The 23052-nt window shown below is 42.9% G+C and overlaps 1 protein-coding gene across 1 annotated transcript in view; it reads right to left on the bottom strand.

The window, feature by feature from the left end:
• Positions 1 to 20451: 20451 nt before the first annotated feature.
• Positions 20452 to 23052, bottom strand: part of LOC307026164 (uncharacterized protein) — a 28275-nt gene continuing 25674 nt past the window's right edge. Inside the window, exon 5 of the mRNA XM_079661336.1 lies at positions 20452 to 21073. Within this exon, the coding sequence (XP_079517462.1) occupies positions 20961 to 21073 (113 nt within the window). The 3' untranslated portion in view covers positions 20452 to 20960. The remainder of the gene's footprint in view (positions 21074 to 23052) is intronic.

Raw genomic sequence — 23052 nt, 5'->3', positions numbered from 1 at the left:
AGAATATATTAACAAGCTTGTGACTCCGGGGAGGAACATTCTCAGCGTTGAGAAAGCCTCCCATCTTTGGAATATGCTACGTTACAAAAAAATATTTTATTACCCCACGAACAGCTAAATTACCACAAAAGTCTAATGTAGTATGACATGTCCTCCGCCAACCTCAACTAGTGGGATTTGCTCTCCGTGTATTGAAACGTAAAAAGGAGGAAAATACCAACTCCGGGTAATTATAACACATACAGTGACTTGACATTTAGGGCACCGAGTAGAGAGGGGAGATAGTTGGCCTTATCAGAAGCTATAATGAAAGGTCAATGGCCTCCTCAGTGTTTACCTCCAATCATGTGGTCTGAAGAAGCTTCTTCAGTCTCTTTTCAAAGAGCAGCGGTCTGTTTGGGAGATAACAGCCTCGTTGGCCGCAGGTAAAACAAACACTTTCATTTTTTTCTGAATCGAGTTTTGAGACTGTGGTTGCTACAAAGGAATGTGAGATCATTTGGTGCGTCGAAAAAGCACCAATGAATTCAAAGTCATTTGACCAATAGGCTGTAATTTAAAGTGGAGCTATCATGCTATATTTGAAACATATATTGTAGGGCCATACCTCAAAACATGTCTGTGAAGTTTTTTTCTTCAAAATACCAAACAGATCAGCCGTTGTAGCCATGCCTCATACTGCTCAGACCCCTCTTTTGCAGCCCTGTTAGAGAAACGCGGATTTTGGGTCCTTAGCTTGAAAAAAAAGAAATAAGAGGAGGCGGAGCTAATGCCTGATCAGAATTCTACCGGAGATAAAGTTAAATTCTGCTGTGTTAAAAAGCCATCCTGTTCTAAACCACATCAAGGATTATTTCTGAAACAGTATGGAGCTCAAATGCTTTTTCTCTTGCGGGTTTATCACAAGGTGAGTTCCTTTTTTTATTTCCTGCTTTTTAAACACATGTGCTCTCCAGTACAGGTTAGCTCTGAGTGTTAGCGAGGCTAATGTAAACAAAAACGAGATTACGTCCAGAACACGTCAGGCATTGTTTCTGATAGCAACTTTCTGTGGGTCCGCTGCCGATTTGACTTCAGATCGGATGGAAATCTGTATCCGCTCGTTGTACCCCCGTTTTTAAAAGATTTGGGTACGGAGGAAAAGAGAGAAGGTTTTATTTTCTGACGCTGCGTGAGTTCTCCGACGCACCGGGGACACATCTTTATAAAAGACATCACAAAGTGCATTTTGCAGGATAGGTCCCCTTTAAGAAACAGTGACACACCCAGAGTAAATGTTGCTACACCTGTTTTTCCCATATCTTAAGCCGGTGCTGCTAACGTTGAGGAAAGTCTATCTCTCTCTCTCTCTCTCCCTCTATCTTTTTTGTTTGGTCTCAGTCAGTGGAAGGAAAAAGCTGCATTGATAAATAGGTCAGAGCTTTTCCACCCCCCAATGGTTTCAGGCCCAGCTTGGCAAATTGAACATAATTAAGGCCCAAGGCAAAGGTTGCACTTTCCTTGAAATAGCGGGAGGAGTGGTGCAGGAGGTAGCTTTCCACAGGAGGAGACGCGCTGCCATGCATGTTCAGTACAGCATGCCCGGGCATAGAGGATGCACAGAGCCGCAGCCGAGAGAGGAAGAGGAGGAGGAGGAGGAGGAGGAGGAGGAGGAGGGGGGGGGGGGGGGAGAGAAGAGGCAGCCATTACAGAGTGAGGAAAACTCGCTGTACATCTCTCTCACACGCTTCTTCTCTCACACAATTGAGCAGCTTCTTTCTCTCTCTGACACACATGCAGGCCATAAATAAAGGTGTAATTCACATTTTTGGGTCAGTTCTCTCTATAAAAGGCTGTCAATTCTGGAGCATATTACCAACTGAACTGAAATTGATTGCAGAAATGTAATATTTTCCAACAAAGTTCTTAAAGGCTAGCTCAAATCTGACAAAGCTGTCAGCTGTAGATTCATATTTACTGTATAGAAAGGACAATAAGCGTATTTTAAATTGCATAATACCTATCAAATATAAAAGAATATCAATTGTTTTATGATCGTTGTATTAGCAGGCCACAGCGGGAAGAAAGTTAGCTTAGCATATACTGAAAACAGTATTTAAGTTTCCTGTTTCCAGTGTTTGTGTTAACACATACTTTAAAATATAAGTACATGTGAAGTGCTTTTTTTGTCCAACTCTCAGCAAGAAAAGCAGGAAAGTAAAAGGTTGACCTAAAGTAGGTTAGCACCCCATTTACAAATTAAATCACCATATTTTCAGGCATGTCTTCTTAATGCTAGCTGAGTTTTGAGTCATAGTGTTCACTTTGGGATCCGCACTTTGTCTGGGGGTGCTGTTAGTGAGCTGAGATGCCAAGGACCATTAGCATCCCAGCATGCTCTGCTCTGGGGGCTTCACCTGGCAGTGAGGAGAGAGCAGAACCACAGGGATCAGACACGTTAGGGACGAGGAGGCTGTGTGGAGGTGAGGTAATACTCCCTTTTTAAGGCTGTTCTGGGGAAAGCAGATTACAGCGGGCTGGCAGAGTATTAACAGTCAGCTTCCTCCACCACAGCACCATCTCTATTAATGAGAAGTGATGGAGAGCCAGGACTCCCCGCAGGAGATCTACATGGCATTATCTTCAGCTACCACCGCCATCACCTCCGCGCATTAGCTCGCTCATTAGCTTTGCCATTAGCCTGCCCATTAGCGGAGGCTCCTTGATAACTGCTTAGATGCTTTCTGCGTGACGCTACATGAAAGAGTTACAAACAGGAGGTTCAATTCCTTCTGTACTCTTTAAATTTGATTAAATTGTTCTATAGAATACATTAAAAGGTGGTAAAAGCCCCGCAGTTACACAGCGACATCTTAGTAGTAGTAGGACTTTGAATATAAGCAGACTATCCCCACTAATGATGTGAACGTTTTTATTTAATAGCAGCGAAGGGAGAAACTGCACCATGTTGTGGGCAATCATTGTCAAAATATTCATCAAAAATGTAAAAGATGTCGCACTTTAGTATTTTGACTTGATTTAAATTATTCACACTTAGCCTTTTCCCAAAAAGAACATTATGAATTATGTCCGTAACTAAAAGGGTGAACTAGCAACATCTTTCATGCTCAATGCAAAATGTCCTCGTGACAATTTACTCATTTAGTGATGCAGGCTTTCCTTCTTGAACAAACTCTACCTAACGATGCTTTAAAAGTAGATCATGTAATTTTAGAGGGTGTTTTTTTCCCGTTTCTTTGACATTACTGCCAAAAAGTGTCAAATATCTGCCGAAATGCTATATGTGACATTCGTCCCTATATTTCTTTCTTGGAATTTCCCTGCTCATTCCTGAGATGGATGTGCAGCAGCGTCTCACCGAGGCTTTCTGCCCATTACAGGACGCCATATGGTGAAAGATTTACCATGGCGACGCGGCCAGGAGGCTCTAACTCAAACCTGCCTCAGAATGTCAAGGAATGTCAGAGGAGAGGAGGAAGGAGAGAGGAGATACAGTAGCATTGTTCCCCGAGCGCAGCAGGCTCAGCTGGCCTCAACAGTCCCAGTCCCCTCAGCCTCGTAAGACTAATGGCGGAAAATCACAACCTGGGGGGTTCGATCCCCTAAAGGGCCTCTGAGACGTCATTAATATGCAGCTTTTTTTTTGTTGAAACACAGACATAAATACTCTGAAATGTGGTTTACACGCTAGCGTATGAACAAAAGCATTCACACTGGGAAGCGTGTAGATATGATATCAGACGGCTCACAAAAGAGATGCAGCCACACACACACACATTCACACACACACACACACACACATACACAGTCACACACACACTATGAAAGCAGTACAAAAAAGCAGCTGATTGCTCCCTGACTACACAGTTAAAGTCAGAAAGGCAGACAGGTACTATCTCCCGGCCCTGCGTGGTATATCTGAATGTGCTGTGCAGGCATTTTTGCCCATCTCTGTTCTCCATGCATGGCTTCCCCTCCCCCCACCCTCTCCATCATACTGTATCCTCCTCACCCACACAGCGGGCTCCCCTCCCCCAACCCATGCTCTCCCCACCCCCCCCCCCCCTCCCCCACCGGGAAGATGGAGCAACCGGAGAGAAATTAATTGAAATCTAAACCCCGATGCAGGATTAACTAAGTAGGTGAATTCCAGTTGTCACATAATCAGGGCTAGTGTACTATTTGACTTTCATCAAATGGGGCTGACTGAAACAGCGACCAGGGATAATGACATGAAAGAAAAAAAAATGAGCCAGCTGCTGTGCATCCCCCCCTTTCTCCATCCCTTCCCCCCTCTCCTCAGCATCTCTCCATCCACCCCTGCCTCCCAACATACATTTGGGATTTTTTTCTACGAGCCATCGGTATGTGGAGCTCAGCAGGGGGAAAATCATCAAATGTTGCCGCCATATTGTGTGACCTCATTCCATGCTCACACACTGATATGAATAACCAATGGTTACCATCACCTGCTGATAATGCATCCCTTCTTATCACTGCCACTACTGATGGAAATATCTTTTCACATAAGCAAGAAGCCTGAACGCAACACGGCAGATCATGAGCAAACATCTTTCAATTTCCCATTATAGATATTATGTAAAGTGCTGTGGTGTTAACTGTAAAGGCGTTTAGTGCTGCTGACTGTTACACCTTTCCGGTAAATGCACCGTGATATTTGGTGGATGAAATGTTGAGGGAAAGTGGGTCAAACAGCACGGCGGCGCTCTGATGAAGCATGACTTGCCGCAAAATAAATAAATAAAAATGAGAGCACGTCAGAAGATCTCCACTCCGGGAGGATGATGTAGATAAGGCCAACGCCAAGACTCGATGCGTTATTGAGAAAGACATGATCTATTCTGAACACAGAAAATGTACTCAGTTTTTTTCTTGCACTACATTACAGGACAGTCATTTTGGATGAAATGTTGGCACAAAAACAATGGATCATATTTAGCACAAAAACAACCAGCAGGGTAAAGTGACATTGAATAAGCTCATAAGCAGCAAATAAACTCATTGCATACATAGTTTATCACACACTGTGATGTAGTCGGAAGCAGATATTCGTACCGCTTTATAAATGTGTAGCGCTCAGAAACCATACATAGGGGGGTTTAGTGTACCATGCAAAACATAAAGAAGCATGCTGTTGCTTTTGCAGAATAACAATGCTTCAGATGACTTAAAATGTTATTGTGCATAATCAAAATGAGTACTGCGTCTCCTGGTCTCCCTTTATAAATATCAATAAAACACCAGCAGAGGGAACATACTGTCGAGGCCATTGCCTGTGTTTAAATCGCTGCCACAGTTGGAGAGTATCGCTGCTGCTAGTAGCAATAAAAGCTAAAAGCATTACATTTCTGTAGGATTTCATGCCGTTTACAAATCAATATTTTAGCAAGTTTTCTCCCTGTGTGTGTGTGTGTGTGTGTGTGGGAGAGAGTGTGTGTGGGAGACTGTCTAGGTGTAGATAGCAGTGGGTGTGGGCAGCGTCAGTAAAGCAGAGCAAGCTGCCAGCCCTCCAGTTGATAATATAGCTTGGGCTTATGCCCGGTAAAGGTTGACCTCCGCCTGTTGGCTTGCAATGTCATGTGCCACCTGCCACCTGCCACACACACACACACACACACACACACACACACACACACACACACACACACACACACACACACACACACACACACACACACACACACACACACACACACACACACACACACACACACACACACACACACACACACACACACACACACACACACACACACACACACACACACACACACACACACACACACACACACACACACACACACACACAGCCCTGTCTGCCTTCAGCTACACCCCCCTGTCTCTGCACACACACACATATACGAGTATGCTAGAAGGAACCTGTGTGATGGACTATTGCCTTTTAATAAGTTCTGCTTCTTTATTTAATATATAAGTCTACTCTTGTTGGAGTGTGTGTGTGTGTGTGTGTGTGTGTGTGTGTGTGTGTGTGTGTGTGTGTGTGTGTCATAATAGAAAATAATCATAAAGAACAGGAAGAGAGGCTTGTGAGAAAGTGTTAATATCCTATGTTTTCTGATATCAGAGGGCACAGATACAATATAAACAACATGACACACAAAAAAGGACAAACACACACACACACACACACACACACACACACACACACAGATTCAGACACTTCCACTGAGCTGTGCAGACGTACGGAGCAGCGTACCTGGACAGATGGCAGCCAGTCATCCCGTCGGACCTGCCATCAGAGCGCTGCACGAGACGAGGAACAGAACAGAAGCAGTTTCCACACACACACACACACACACACACACACACACACACACACACACACACACACACACACACACACACACACACACACACACACACACACACACACACACACACACACACACACACACACACACACACACACACACACACACACACACACACACACACACACACACACACACACACACACACACACACACACACACACACACCGTATGGACCCTGGCACCAGCATGTGTGTGCATCCTTGTCTGTGTTAACTCGCTGAGCAAATGGAAAACCACAGAAGAGAACATGTTTGGTTGAATATGTCAAAAAATATATATCAACACTGGCGGCACAGCTACTGTACCGAGGAAACTACACATCTGACTCGCTTGGCTGAGGAAGCATTGTTTTATTTACAGACATGAAGCAAATCCAGGGGACGGACATTTTGGTTTATTAATCAGCTTGAACTCTGACACCTGGATTGATTTAATACAATCTAATTACGATTGATTTGTATTGGGTCGAATGTTTTGCTGTGGGACAGACACGAGGCGGTTGCCTGTGACTCTGACTCTCCATTACGGGGAGGAGCGATGGATAGAGTGGCTAACAGACTACCAAAACCCACTACTCGGGTTTAAATCACATTTACAAAGCATATAGGTGTCTATTACGGGAAATTAGAACGGCCTCGGATCTCAACAAACCTATCCTTCAATTTTATTGAGTCTTCTCAGTGGCTGTGTGTTTGTATTCTTGTCAATAACGATTCGTCTTCATGTGTTGTGTTGACAAACGGCGGTGAGCGTGCATGTGTGTAAATGCACAATGCCGTCTCCTTGATCCTGCCCTTGGGAACGATAGGAGAAAACACTTTGAAATAGTTTGAGGTTCACTTTGCAGCTCAGGGGAGAATTTGTCAAAGACTCACTAAACTATCATTGTGAAGCATTACCTTACTCTGTCATTTCTTTCAAATATTGTTTTTAAGATATAAAAAGGCGACATTTGTATAGATCAAAAAGCTGATAGCAGTAAGAGAGCGGGGACTAGAGGACAGACCATGTAAGTTAATGCTGATGTGTGGAAAATGTCAAGAGGGGATTGTGATGTCATTGTTATCCACCCTGAATGATGTGAAGTGAATTCGATGTGTTTATTGTCAATTTCTGCTGCTTTCACATGTAATAAAAAAAATCTGAAATTGGAGTGACAGAGATTATTTCCTTTCTTACATCTGAGGCGCACATAAATGCAAACAAAAACAACCTTTTCTCCACAGCCTCGGCTTCATTCTGATGATGAATACCCAAACTCATCTTCTCTACTCATTCCCATCCACTCTTTGGGCTCTACACACACCAGGACCCCCTCCCTCCAACCACCCCTCACTCTCACCCCCGCTGTCTGAAGAGAGCCACTGCTCACTATCCATGTGCCTCATGTCAGATAATTCTGTGGTGGCGAATCAATAATGCAACCGTAAATTTAATTTAAATAAACATTAGTGGCTTACTTAATTAATGAAACCTCATCTGCAATTTGTCAGTGTCAGGAGTGCTCACCCCTTTGATGTTGGTATGAATATTCCTTTTCACAAAATGAGGCTCTCGCACGATTAGTGCTTATTGCAGCGTTTGCCTCTTCCTGCCGCTGCTCCTGTGCTGAATTAGAGAGGACACAGATTAAAATCGTTTACTTTGCAGGGAGGACAATGAGAGGCCGTAAAATGGATGTGAGGAAACATCATGAAAAATAGCAGGGGGAATATCTAATGAATCTAATCTGCATACAAGCAACCTGATCAAACGCTTGAGCAATTTCAGCGGCCATATATCAAACAGTTCACGACGTTAACATCAAATCCATATCTGAGAGGTCCACACCCATAAGCAATAACGCTGAGCGCTAATAACCAGCAGGGATATGAGAGATAAATAACAGGGAAGAATATAAAACAACACCTCATCATACTGAGAGATCTGACCCGTCTGTCAGTGTGCGCAGAACAGCTGCTCGTGACCCAATTTCACAAGGATACATAATTCAAGCTATACCACGTTAAAAATATTCATCAAAACAAGTTAGCAAATCTATTTCAACACATCCCTCGTTTCGACATTACAACTGCTTCATTACATGGGAGAACTACTCATAAAGGCTTCCATGACCCAAATAAGTCAAGTTGATCAACGCGTTGCCCAAGTTGATAAGTGTAAAGACTCAAGATGGTATAAAAAGACTTGACTCATAAACCAAGACTGACAGCAGGTCGTACACCTTCACAGTCACAATGATATTAAACCTGCAACACGTCAATCAAAAACGAGAACAATACATTGGACATGGAAAAAGGATTCGAATAATTGAAAAAAGCCTGATTGAAATATTTCCCAGCATGCATCACTCCTTTTTTCCTTGCTGACTTCGAAACACAGATTATATTGCAGTGAGTGTAGCTGTGTGTTCTGCTGTTACTGATACAACTAAATGTAATTAAATGTTGACCCAACCAACAAACAATAATGATTTGTTGTGAGGACAATGTGACTAAAATATAAACGTATATAGACGTGTTCAAATTTCCAAAAGCTTGCACATTTCCTCGCACATGGGAGGCAATAGGAAATATGTGTTCTCTGTCACAACAAAGAGAACTAGTTACTTCAGATATTTACAGAAAGAAATAATGTACTTAGACGTGTAAAATGGAATCACATCTGTTCAAACACTTTGCATGCAGGCACTTGCACTACAAAACTACATCTGTTCCACAAATTCATCCATTTTTCAGCGAAACCAGGTTACAGTACAGAGCCCAAAACGGATTAAAGCTCAAGGTAGGAAGGAGACGGGAATAAGGAACGTGGAAACCCCTTATTTGGGACACCTGAAATAGGCCAGAGGCTGGTTTCCTCCTATCACAGGAGCCCTGGGAAGCCTGAGAGACTGGAGGGAAAAGAGGAGAGGCAGGAGGGGGAGGGATGATGGCGGCAGTGGGGGGATTCAGCGGGGCCTTAAGTGTGCTATCATAGGCGTCTCTTGTGCCTGCCTGCTTTATTTGCAGTAGTCAGGTTAATGAGTCCACCAGCCCACTTGATGTTGAGAGGCCTGCCACAAAGAGTCGCCTCATTAGAGCTAGCCAGGCACGCTGCTCTGAGACAAAGGGACATTCACGCCGCTGAATGCCTTTACGCTGCTCAATGCTGCCAGCCTGCGAGGGCCAACGCCATGGCAGAGCCCCGGCACACGTCCTGGCGCCCGGCCAGCCAGCCACGACCCGGCTGGACCAGCGAAGTGTTGCTGTGTGTGTGTGTGTGTTTAAAGGAAACGGGGAAAAGCCACAGCCAGGAAGTGTTGGGAAAATAGTGAATGTCCTCTTCCAATATCAGAGTAACATGATAACAAAGGTATCAACTGTAGCTGTGAACATGACAGGATGTGTGATTACCTAGAAGAGCATCAGGACTGTTTGAGGCATATGATAGCTATGTGATTAACATGATGATTCAGCCTCTATGGAGAGAGACATATGACAAGCAGGATCATTTCTGACGTGGAGCTAATCTGAAGTAAACATTGAATACTGCTTTCTATTCCTCCATCTTGTGACTGGGTAACTCCCTCTCTTGGATATCAGCATGTGAAGGACACTGTTCAGGAACTACTTGATGCTCTGTATGTGATGACTCCTTCCATTCTGGAGAGGATCACAGATACATGGATCCTGAGATTGAAGCTCAAGCCGGTGACGAGTGAGATTTTTCTATCAACATGCTACGTTATCGATGAGTGTGATTGGTTCTCCGGCTCTCAGGATGAGTTGCTCCTCCTCGCTTTATCTTTGCATTTTCTCAACGTGTCTTCAACTTAAAACAATTACAAACCAGCTTTTCCAAACAACTCACAGCTATCAAATCTGGACCAATCTTTAATAATGGCATCAAAAATCTAAGCTATCTTGTTCATACACATAAATAACAATGAATATGTCACATCTGTTAGCTAACCTTGTATCTGTAACTGTATATTTAATAGATATGATTTTTTGTATTTGCCCTATTCAATTCCTGGTCATAAATCCACCACTGAGCATAAGACAATACATCACTCTATTACAAAATACCACGCAAGGACTGGGACATACAGCCATGTGGGGAGCATGAACAAACACCCATATTTCATGATTGATGCACTGGCAAAGCTCCAGTTCACCACTTCCACGCTAGAATAAGAATCTTTCTCCTCTCGTGGCTCGGGGTCAGGAGTTAAATATTTTCTGCATAGGCAATCTGCTCTTTCCGCCACACTATTTATAGCGCAGGCAGAAACAGCTGAGCTGACTGCAGTGATGTCACTGGAATGCTTTGTTCCTCAGCGTGTGCGCATGCCGCCTGGGTCCGTTGAGCTGCGAGGGGAAGCTCGATGTGGGAGCCAAAATGGCTGACAGTTGCCCCATTTTTCAAGTGTAAAAAAACCCCCATCACTATCTTGTTGAAGCAGACTGTCCACGGCGCCAAACATAACCTTATAGAAGCCTCCAGTCCTCTGTTAATGTCATGAGAGATATCAGTGTTTGTGGCAGCCATGTAAAGCAAAGCAGGGTATGATCAGAGAAACCACACTCCAGCTGAATAGAGGAAACTAACACGCAGCATCTTAAAGCACCGTTTGTCACTCCGTGCATAACGCGCATACGGCTGAGGCGTGGAAGAAGTACTATACCCATATATATTTTTAGTAAGCCTTTGGGCTTCTTTCAGTGTCCCTAAAAGAGCATGGTTGCCCGGCAACCGTTATTGTTGCCATGGAGATTCATGTGTTGGCAGCTGCTGCAATCAGCATTAACTCAAGGCACATTTTCTCATTCCGATAGTCGGGCGAAGGGAAGGCATCTAGGACACACAGTCAGAGAGGGATAGTAATCAGTGTGAAACATATGCTCATCCATTACTCGCTGCATTAATACAATTATATCAAAAGAAATGTATGGCTGTGCTTTGGTGCAATGATTACATTGCAGGCAGAGGCATAACATCCCACCTCATAACAGATCCCCACTTTCATTTAATAAATGGCAGCGCGCTTTAACGCCATGAAAAACAATGCAATTCCCCGTCTGACATAAACATATCTGTTTATGTCTCTGTATTCAGAGTCATGTGAGAGATCATAACCGTGTTTTTCTTTGAGAGCATCAAGGTGAACAGAGATGTACAAATAGCCTGCCTGAGTAGCTGTTAATAACAATAAGACAACAGGGTCCCTGCTTTGAAATGTATAAGCAGTACATTTGACAGTATTGTTTACATAATAAATAATTTCTTGGGGACCTTATTGCACGGTGAAGTGTTCACCATCTGAGAGACAGTAAGGGTTATGCTTAGTGATAAATTCCAGACTGAACTCAATATTTTCAGCAGCTCTGCCAAACTGCTGCTGTTTCATTTCAAACTGTTGGGGATAAGTGATATTTACCTCTTCCCCCTCCTTCATATGGGGACGCATCCTAGCCCACTGGAACAATTGAAGCCCCGTTGAGAGCAGACACACACACACACACACACACACACACACACACACACACACACACACACACACACACACACACACACACACACACACACACACACACACACACACACACACACACACACACACACACACACACACACACACACACACACACACACACACACACACACACACACACACACACACACACACACACACACACACACACACACACACACACACACACACACACACACACACAGATCATAATAGCAGTTATTTCCTCTCCGGGATTTATTTTTTTCAGGGCCCAGCTATCTCCGTTATTTCACTGTTGACATCACAGAGCTATGTGGGGATAAAGAGGCAGAGAAAAACAATAACAGACCCATTGACCCCCATTTCACAAACCTTGGGGGTATGGGAGAAATCCACTTACAAGCCTGGAACAGACCTGCTGATTGGGCCTCAATAGGCTTTGTATTAGGGAACAGGGGAAGGTCCTTCCTGCTGCCATTTCTGAGCGACGAACGCTTCTCCCACAGATTTACATCTAACCTCACGTGCACCTATAGGACGACATCTGTATCTGGAGTCGGAGAACAATTGGATAACGCGCAATGTAGTTATTGAACTAAATATTAATCTACACTGTGTCTTGTAAAATCTGATCATATTACTTCTGCTGCAGCTATTTGGAGAGAATGTGAGGCGGTGGCGCTGGAAAACAAGCTATTAGAGCGGAAAGGCGCACCTGTGAATAGAATTAATTTATTGTTTAATTCAATTACTGCTTGTTTACACTTTGCTACATTTAAAGACACACACAGCTGTTAATACACACCTGGAGACAAATCAAAGATAGTCGCCTTCGTTTCCTAATAAAACCAGGGGGTTTTCTTTCAGCACACCACTGAAAAGAAATCCCTAGGTTAATGATTCGGTGAAGCTCCCCTCTATGATAGCTTTAATTGCCCGACACAGGAGAAACATGGCTTTTGGAGTCAGACGTGATAATGTCCGGGCATAAGCATTAGAATGGAGGCTCACCTTGCTTTCTGTGGATGCTGCTGGCTGACATTTAACATCACAGAGAGAGGGGAGGTGGAGAGCCAGGTGCCCTACATGCACATTTGACCCCCTGCTAATGTCAGAGGGGGAAGGTCCCACACACTCATCCTCGCTCCAGTAACACAATATACTCTAATGGTGCAAAGTAGAAAGTATGCTCAGTGATTACAGCCAGGTTTCTTGTTTTATAGCGGTTTCTTTTATCTCAAATATCAATTCTAGTTCAGTTCATGTTCTTTAATGGACTACAATGCAGGTTAAGGTGGCTACTCTAAAATATATGTTTGATTTTATATGATAGTATCGAAAAAAAGGCTTCATAAATAGCTTTCTACGAGAAAACATATTTTAAGTGTACCCAGATATATTGTCCAATCTCAAACCACCCACGCAAAATGATATACCTCGATTATTTTACTAAACATCCTCTCAGATAAATTCTCCTCTGTAATCTGAAATAAGAGGTATTGTTAAGTGTGTGGATTTAATAAAGCTATAAAAGAATGATTGTGGAGTGCAGAAAGCTGAGTCTCTGTACGAGGAGACGCAGCCTGTGGAGGACACAGCCAGCAGGCCTGTAATAGTGCAGCTGACCTGGTTCTGCTTGCACGCATCCATGAAATAACAACTGCTGTTTGATGTTTGATGTTCGCTCGGGGAGTGTACTGTCCCTGCTCGAGCTAAGAAGGCACACGTTACCGTCAGGATTTGTTTGGGGGAGAACAAAAATAATGCAATGAGGTCATGTCCTGAAACAAAGCCGGATCTAGGATCTGGAGTCTATTCACTGCGAGTCAGGACTGGTGGCACAGAGAGCATTGTAACACAAATAATCTGCGTTTTTAGATTACACAAGAAGTCATTTTAATATCAAAACGCCATACAGCTGATGAAATACAGATAATGAAGAGGCAAAAATGTCATTTGATTTAAAAAAAAAAAAGGGGCCTATAACTACAAAAGTATCTGCATGGTTGCCATTAAAAACGAAACACTTTGCTGGAAAAGAGAACCGTCTATGGAGCAATGTAGAATTTGCATTCATTAATCATTACAAACTGTTGGAAATTGATTTTCGTCCCCAAAAGCAATTTTCAGCCAAAGACAGAAATGCCAATACAAATAGGATGAATGCGTGGAATATTTAAATGAATTCATTTGTTTTCAATAACTATTGATACAAATGCTCTGTAGAAAGAAGTTAATACATGAAAAAGGTCCTTATGGTTCTGTATGTAATTTATATTTGGAAATAAAGTGATTGCATGAAATTTTCATTATATAGCGACACCTTTTCCACAATGAAATATTCCTAATATATCTATATTACTATGAAAATACAGAACATGACCCCCCAGGAATGGTTATGCGTTGCTTATGTAACAATAGAAGAAGGATATTTTGATTTCAGACAGAGATAACTATTTCTAACTTTAGGAAAATTAAATAACACCTAAAAACAAATTAGAATATGTTAAAACAATTATACTAATATTTTTTACTTGCTGCCTGACATTCATCACTAACAATTTGTACACAAGTTAAAATATTCAACTTCATTTCAAAACAACTTCCTGTTCTCCAGTCAAATCTAATTATGACTTTACACACAAATGTTAGCATATTTTATAGGATGAGTTTCAATGGCAACCTTTTTACCAAATTGTGATATATTACAAAATAATGAGGCTAAATATTTCAACAAATCAAACGAGAATATTCCAGTACCCAGAGCAACATCGTTTAGGCAGTGATGCTGGGGGAGGGGGGAGGCCTGATGCATGATGCAAAATATAAAGGGAGGGCTTGAAGGAAAGGCTGCGGTTATTAAAGCTTCTAAAACTGATGCAACTCCCAGCGTGTCCAGCTGCAGTTTCATACACTCAAACATGTTCCTTTCGATTTCCAATCCGTGACACCGATGCTTAATGTCTCAAATTAAATGAATGCACGGTGATTACATGTTATTTGGTCTTGAGAACAATTAAGTCATTTTTATAATTTAGTGAAAACAGTGCGGACAGAGAAAGGCCTGCTTTAGGATTTCCAAAAAACTGTTCGATGAAAAATGCATGAATACAGTAAAACAGCATTTCGATGTAGTTTTGTATACTTCCGCGTAAAGCAATGTAGTGCATGTAAAGGGCGTTTCGGTCCTGGTGGCTCCTTGTGTTTGGATGTCAACGAATGCTCTTCACTATGATAACGCGCTGCCACCGACTACATTATTTTATGCAGTTTCGTCACATCGGCTCAGTGCTGTGCAGGCAGTTATACCCCCGTTTCCTTCTTAGAGTCCTCAGGTGTGGAGAACAACACGTCAGAAATCCCATTCCAGAGACGCATATCCAACAGCAGAGAGACAGATGGACGGTGGTTTAATAAGGACTCCAAATCCAGTCTTACTTGGCCGTGTGTTTCCATCCGCATAGCCCAACTTCCTCTACAACTTTTACAAACTTCCACCTCGGTCCAAATGATGGAATTTGCCTCTGCAGCCACTAGTTATTTCTTTCTTCCCCCCCTTTTCGCCAACCCCTCTCGCCTTCCTTTTTTTCCTTCTTTTTTTTTTTTAACAGGGGGCCCGCTAACTCTTGCTTAATAAATGTGTATGTGTTGTGAAGTGCAGGAAAAAAGGGGCTGGCCTGTGACCCCCAGGAGCCCCGACCTTGTACGGGTTCATTGTGAGGCGCTGGGAAAGGGGCTTTGGGACAGAGACCCCGGGCCACTGACCCAAACACATCCAGAGCCCCTGCCATTCATGTGCGCACCGCTGCATGTCGCCCCGCAGCTCCCATTGTTTCAGCGGGAACAATAGCGGCACCCCCCCCCCCCCCCCCCCCCCCCTCTATGCTAAGAGAAAGCGGCTTCCAAACGTCCCCCTGCATGGAGCCTGACGCAAGGCCCGCCACACTTTCCCTCTAACCCTTCCAATAAAGAAGGAAATGTTGACAAAACGTTAACGATGTTAGTGCATGGGGCGCCTATCTTGCATCACGCGTCAACGTTGCATCATCACTGCAGCCGTCAAAGTGTAGCAGAGAAACAGAACAACAGTAACAGAGTGAAACTGTGAGAATACAAGGAGGCCAGAATTCCAAGAAAACAGCACGTTGACAACACCTGCAGGTTATTTCTAATGCTGGAATCAGGTGTATTAATAGTCTGGAGGTAAGCAGGCATTAGTGGGCTTTTGCCTCGGCTACAGGGTGAGTGAGGTTAGTCAGGTGACATCATACACGGGGGCCCTCCGATTGGACATTTGCCTGGCTGGGAGTCAATCACGGCAGCGAAGGGGATACAGAGAGCAGAGCAGCACTGACACTTGCTTCAATCAATGGCTGCCACAGCGTTTAATCAGCAGCAGAAATACATTCTTTATGTTCACATGTGAAGGGAAGAGCTCAATAAATGTGCGAATAGAAATACAAATGTGAAGTTATGTCCAACAGCAAAACAAGGAGCAATGACCAACGGCACATTACAGAACAGAAACTCCTTTTTTTTCTCTTGTTCTTGAAGTAAAATACTGAAAATAGGCCCTCGGTCTAACATAGAAACCGAGATGCAGTCCGGCCTGATGTGTGAAACGCACTAATGGACCTCTCCAGACAAACGGCATTACACATGATAAATGTGACCGGCTACACTCCTAACGTAGAGCTTCAGCAGATTATGTAGTCATTGCTGAAAGTATAAAACTAGAACAGGCCCACTGTGTATTGTTACATTGAAAAGCATTTAACAGCTACAACATGCATGGAGATACTAGAGTGGAGATATAACACAAAACACTCCAGACATGTATGATTTTCCAGATAGAGGTGGTATATTTGTGTGAGTGAGCGCGCATTTGTATGTATAAAAGCGCGTGCACATGAGGAGAGAGAGGGAGAGGTGGGGGGGAGAGAGAGATTTGATTGTAATGCACAGAACGACCTGCCCTCTTTTGAAAAAAAACCAGAGAGCGCAGCCATGCTTTGCAGAGGCTCCAGCTCTTCTCTCAGTGCTGCTCTCAGCTCCTCACCGACCGGAGGGTCCGCTACACACCAACAGGACCCGGGAATACAAGCCTCCGGGATGCAAACACCTGCAGTCCAGTATTAGTGCTCATAGTGAGTTAAGGCTGAACAGCAGGGCACGGATACATACAGGCAGTGATCAGTGTTCTGGGACCCACCATATGGCGCGGAGCAAACCATGGTGAGTATTTGCCTTATGCTCGACCCTTTGATCAATTATTAAGAGGATGAATATGTATCTTTACTTCAAACGTTAGTAGAATGTATATTTTGAATGATTAGAGGACAATGTTGATCATTTCTGCAGAGATGTACGCTCCCCCCTTGCACGATGCACTTGCCATTGTTATTGCGGGCTTTAGGGAATGGACCACTGAAGGGACAAAAAAGGCGAGAAAACATCGATAATCACGCGTGGGGTTTTTCATTTTGTGTGTCGACGGTTGCATAATCAGTAAAAAGGGTAAAGGGGACGGTGGGTTTCTGAGGAACATCGTTTGTTCGTTGCGCGGTGCTTATAAGGACAATAGGGGTCGTGGTGCTGTCGGTGTACAGATCCAGAGCGAGACCCGAGACATGGTGCTGTGCTGAGCCGAAGGGAAGCTCCGAAACATGGGCAGATATAAGAGAGTCGGTGGGTTTTCAGGGGATGGGGGACGTTTCCGTCTAAAATGGCGTTTCCCTTTGTTTCTGCATCCCTCTCCTCTCTGTTATAGCGAGTGGGTAATGCATTGCAATTACCATATCTGCGAGCCTGCGCCTCTTCGTGCTCTCCACACTGCTTTAACACCAGCGGATTGTGCTCTTTAATGGAGAAACTGTCAGAACTGGTCTCAGTGTATGCTGAGCTCAGAGGATCAGGATCAGGCTGGATAGCAGGTGCACTGTAGGACTCCTAATGATGATCACAGCACTGACTTCACGCAATTTCAGCAGTTTTTAACCAATATGCAAATACATAGGCTCTGTCTGCATCGCTGCAGATTATAATGGATTAAATATGGATCTCAGCCTACATAAAATAATCTAATAAAGTAATTTCCAAGCATAAAACGTACCACACGTCTCCGTTAAAATACTGTTAGTGTCTATTTTACATCTTATTCCAGCAACCACAAATCAGCTCATTAAATCGAGTTGAATACAGTAAACCAAACTGCACTCCCATCAAACAGCAGCATCCCTCCCTCATCCCTGTGTGTGTGCACGGAAAGGAGTACATGTGCGCATGCCCGTGCCTGTAGTTAGTGTGTGCTCGTGCAGGCTACGTACACGCGTGTTCTCTCTTTTTTTTTTCTTTTTTCGAATAGTGCAATGTTGCATAACCGATCACAGCCAACGCCAGATTTAGGGCTTCACAATTTGGAGCCATCGTTGGCATTTCCTCTGCCGGCCCGTACGCACACACAAACACACACAACTGCAGAACTATTAACACATTTTGGCGATAATACTCCAAATAGGAAGTCGTCAATTTCCCTCCTAGTTTCAAGGGCACCGGGTAGTCATGAAGAGGACGCTGGGTAATATAGAGGAACATCTGTTTGCCCGGTGACGTCAGCACCCCCCTCCTATAACCCCCCCCCCCCCCCCTCCTATGACCCCCCCTCATCCCAATCCTCTTGTGCTGAAGGCAGATGCCTCATTTGTTTGGCTGGAGCACCATTAATCCCAAAGTCAGAAGGAAAGACGGGACGGAGTGGGATCAGTCCCATTAGTCGGTGCTGCCTTCAGTTGGGACGCGCACACACATACACACACTTTACCAGTGTGTTCAGGACAACTGCAGTTACCTCTTCAGCTGCCCCGTTTGCGATTTGCGGCAGAACAGCAAGTAGAGGCTGCAGGCGTGTGTGTGGGAGAAAGAAATGCGTGTGCGACTATAGGAAAATCAATATTATAGACGTGGACTTTTTTCGGTTTTATGGACGCCATCTGACAGGTCAAAGTGGAATATGAGATTTGATCACCTGCAATTCTTAACGAAGTTCATGACGCATTTTGTGTTTTCTTTTATTTTGTAGGTGTATTATGGGATAATGGAGGACTTTTACGCTTTTGGACGAAGCACTCGACGGAAATAGCATCAAGCAGGAGTCATTTCCCTCGGCCTGGGACGTATCGTTATTTTGCAAAACTACCCATGGTTTTGCGTTTAAGTCATTCCTGTAAGATAACCTCTTGTTGAATTGATTTTTTTTTTTACATATTACGGTAGGCCTGCACAACACCGGGACAGGATTTAATCTCTTTGGACCCGCACTTGGGATTTTTCTTTATTCCAATTTTCGGCCAAACTTGTCATACAGTTCTTAGCCATACAACAAGAGCCTCAAATGCTTCAGAATTATTTGAATATTTGTATAATAATGCTACGTTTTACGGAAAAAAGTCTGGCCGTTTCCAAAGTGAATGCAACTGGACACACACTCATGCATGCAAACACACACTCAGACGAGCGGGTTGTGTCTCTCCGTGTTCACAGCGGACCTTGATTTAATGTCTTACAATTAAGGCACGCGGTGAATGCCAAGAGATGAACCTCCTTTCTTCGGATCTCGGATTTTTTACTGAAAGCCATTCACAGTGTATTTGCTTCTGTAACGCATTGCTCATGTACTGTACTCTTCCCCTCTTTCTTCCATCAATAAAGTAAATATACACAACAATTTTAAAGCTCTGTTTTTTTATGTGAACCTACTTGATGTGTCGGAGCTGTCCATCCGCACACAGGAGCGCTGTCCACCCTGCGTAGTGCTGAAAGCTGCGCACCGCCGAACAGCCTTTTGTTTCATGGCTCAAATATTTCACTGTAGTACAGGAATGCAGCCCGGAACCGGCGAGATATAAACTGCAAATACACACACAGGCGAAGATAGGGGATGTCAGAAAAATCGTAAAATAGAGATATTAAAGACAGAATCTATAGAAGGTGACAGGTTGCTTTCGATGTCAAATTATACATACAGCATTTACATTAAACTCCGATTAATGACATCTAGTGTAGCCTATTTCTGGAGAATTGTTGAGCAGATCTGACACAAGTGAACATCTTGTTCTAGCGACACATAGAGGGAAAATTCGTTGAAATTAGGAATTTCGCAGTGAAGCATGGTGCAGTTTCGCCATCCTGCAATAACCTAAAAAGACCTTGCGTGATATTACACTGAGATTAATTCGAGGTGCATATTAACTCCCATAAGCACTCTGGGATGCAAAGTATGGTGGTGAGGTGGGCGAGGGACCTCTGCATATATGAAGTGAAATTTCCGAATCAATTGATATTAAGAGTTTGGGAAATGTTAACTAACAAACATTTTTGACAGATAGCTGAAAGAGTCTTATGCACCAACATCCTCTTATCTTAGTGCGTCTCCTAGTGGCGTTTAAGGGCACTGCACTATCACATGAAACCACGATAAATGCTAAGACTTCTGCAGACATAATAAGCATTTGATTTGACACACGACAGAAACACATAAGGAGGTACTGTACGCAAGCAAAACTGTTATTTTTTTAAAGCGTTGCATTTCCATGTCACATTAGAAAGCTATTGCACATTTTGAAAGATAATCAGATGTTGATGAATGCATATCATCGCAGAGAATGGCGGAAGGAGTAATGAGTGAAGAAGGGCCAGGTGGGGGGAGAAGGGGGGTTATCCAATCATTTCACCAACCCATTAATGTTGATTTCCTTTAATCCTCCAAATAAGCAATGAGTGGTGAAAACAATTAACGCTACAGAGTAGAGGAGAGAGTTCGTCTATTTTCTAACAATAATGAAATGCAGAGACACTCACTGACAGTGAAAAAAGTGGTGCAAAAGAACATTAACAAGTGCTAAAATAACCTGAGTGAGTGAAGGAGGGACACTGATCCACAATCAGCTGTTTGAGGATTCAGCTCCGACATGTCGCAGGTGAGCAGGGGAATCATGTCATGCATATGGCTCAGAGCTGGGCGTGGATGTAGAGCACCACAGGACAAAATTGGAATTTCATATCAGGACTGTACAGCCTCAGAGTCTGGCATCCACTGATAACCAAAATCTTCAAAGTTGAAAGAAATCCACCAGGCTGCCGTACAGCATGTTCAGCGGCTCCTGCGCCACCCTCTGCTGCCCCATCACACACCGCTGCTCCATTAGAAGGTAGAGCCTGCCCTCTGGTGGTGAGAAGTGGAATTACTCTTTGGATGCACAAGACATTATTTTTGAAAAGGCCATTTTAATTAACGTTTGTATTTATTACACTGTGATTGAGAATAAACCACCCGATTTTGGCAAATTTAATTAATTATTTAATATTGTGTAATACTTTAATATGTCATGCATGGTTAGATGAAAAAAGATACAAAACTCAAAAGATCAAAGATATAAAACTAGCATATATTTACTTAACGTAACACTTCTTACCTTCAAAATATGAATTGATTTCGTATTCCTTCTTTAATATTACCCCCTTATTACATTTCAAAAAACACAAATCATTTATTTGTATTATTTTATTATACATGTTTTATTATTTATTAAATAATTGTATGTTTGTATTAGTTTTTCCCCTTATACACAGTCATACACATTTACATGCATGCATTATTTAACAGATTTCCCCTTAAGCACTCTGTCATTTAATTCTCAGTAACTGCTAAATATTTATAATTAATTTCCTCAACATTTTCTTTTGGTTTGCTATGTCATAAATACAGTATGCATGTTTACATATATACATATATCCATGTATCATGTCAGCTAACTTTGTTTGTCCTTGGGTGTTCTTGTCATTGTTGTACCAAACTGTTTTGTTTTGCAATATTAAAAAAAAGCGAAGCAGAAAAAACTCAAAGGTCACTCTCAGATTTTGCAGATCCCGGACAGGCTAAATATCCTATCTTGCGATACGAAAGTGAAAAATAATGCGTTAATCTGCTTTGTGATTTGTATCCGCTTAAATATATAATGGGATTTCCACGGTACAGCCACCAAGTTTCATGAAAATCATACCAGTAGTTTGCCTGTAATCCTGCAGAGAAACAAAAACAACAAACCAAAGTGACCACATGACCTTGTGGTAAAAATAACAACCCTTTAGCTCAGGTAGAGAATAAATCCTGATTTCTGTGTGGAAGTTTCTTTAATGGTTTGAGCACTTCCTGTCATGCTCCTGCGTCTAAACTTCCCTTTCCTCCAAATTTAAATGGATACTTGTTCTCTTTCCTAACACAGTTTTACCTTCAGTGCTCTCTTCATTACCAAAGTGCTGACAGACTGTGGCTGTAATGGTTGTGCCACGGTCCTGGCCCATCTTGTCTCATTAGCCGGACCTGATTGGCCATGAAGGTGTTCTCTTGCTGTCTCAGGATAAAGCGACTGTCTCTGCCACTCGTTAGATCATAACTCCTCCAGTATCCTGCCCCCACGGCCTCTCATGGAGCCTCAGCCCAGAGACGGAACATACGCTAATTGAAATGTGCTGGAAAAAGCTGAAAAACATTGACCTTGAATGTGTGAAGAGCGCTTTGGTCAATTGTGTTTTTAATGCAGCTGCAAATAACTTTCCTGACATGAACACTGAGACCCAGCACAGGGGGGACACATAACAGAAATGCAACATAAGAACAAGTTTCTCTGCTTGGCTAGATTTGAAATAAACACGTGTTTAAAGATTAGACTGGAACAGCTACCTATCTTTACTCAAATACTTTACTTCAGTAAAACATTTGGTACTTGTACTTTACCTGAGTATTTTCAAATTATGCTTCTTTATACTGTTTACTCCACAACATGTATTTGACATATTAAGCTACTTCGCAGATTTAGATTATTAATACTAAATATAAATGGACACATATTATTAAATGTTATTATAGATTAAGTTACCCAGTAGTGCATCAAGTAATTCAAACAAACCCTACCTTTACCAAGCGCAATGCTGACGAACACATGAATGTATCAATCATTTGAATACATACAGTAATGAAAGATATATAGTGCTTAAAAGCGCCATTTTGCATAATGAACACTTTTATTTAAAGGTCACCTATCATGCTATTTGTAGGCAATAGCATAGGTCTCAGATATATAAAAAAACATGTCTATGAAGTGTTTTGCTCAAAATACCAAACAGATCACCCATTCTAGCACG

Source organism: Notothenia rossii (assembly GCF_949606895.1).
Source record: "Notothenia rossii genome assembly, chromosome: 12".
NCBI lineage: Eukaryota > Metazoa > Chordata > Actinopteri > Perciformes > Nototheniidae > Notothenia > Notothenia rossii.
Note: the sequence above shows the minus strand (reverse complement) of the source record. Positions and strands in the feature narration are given on the sequence as shown.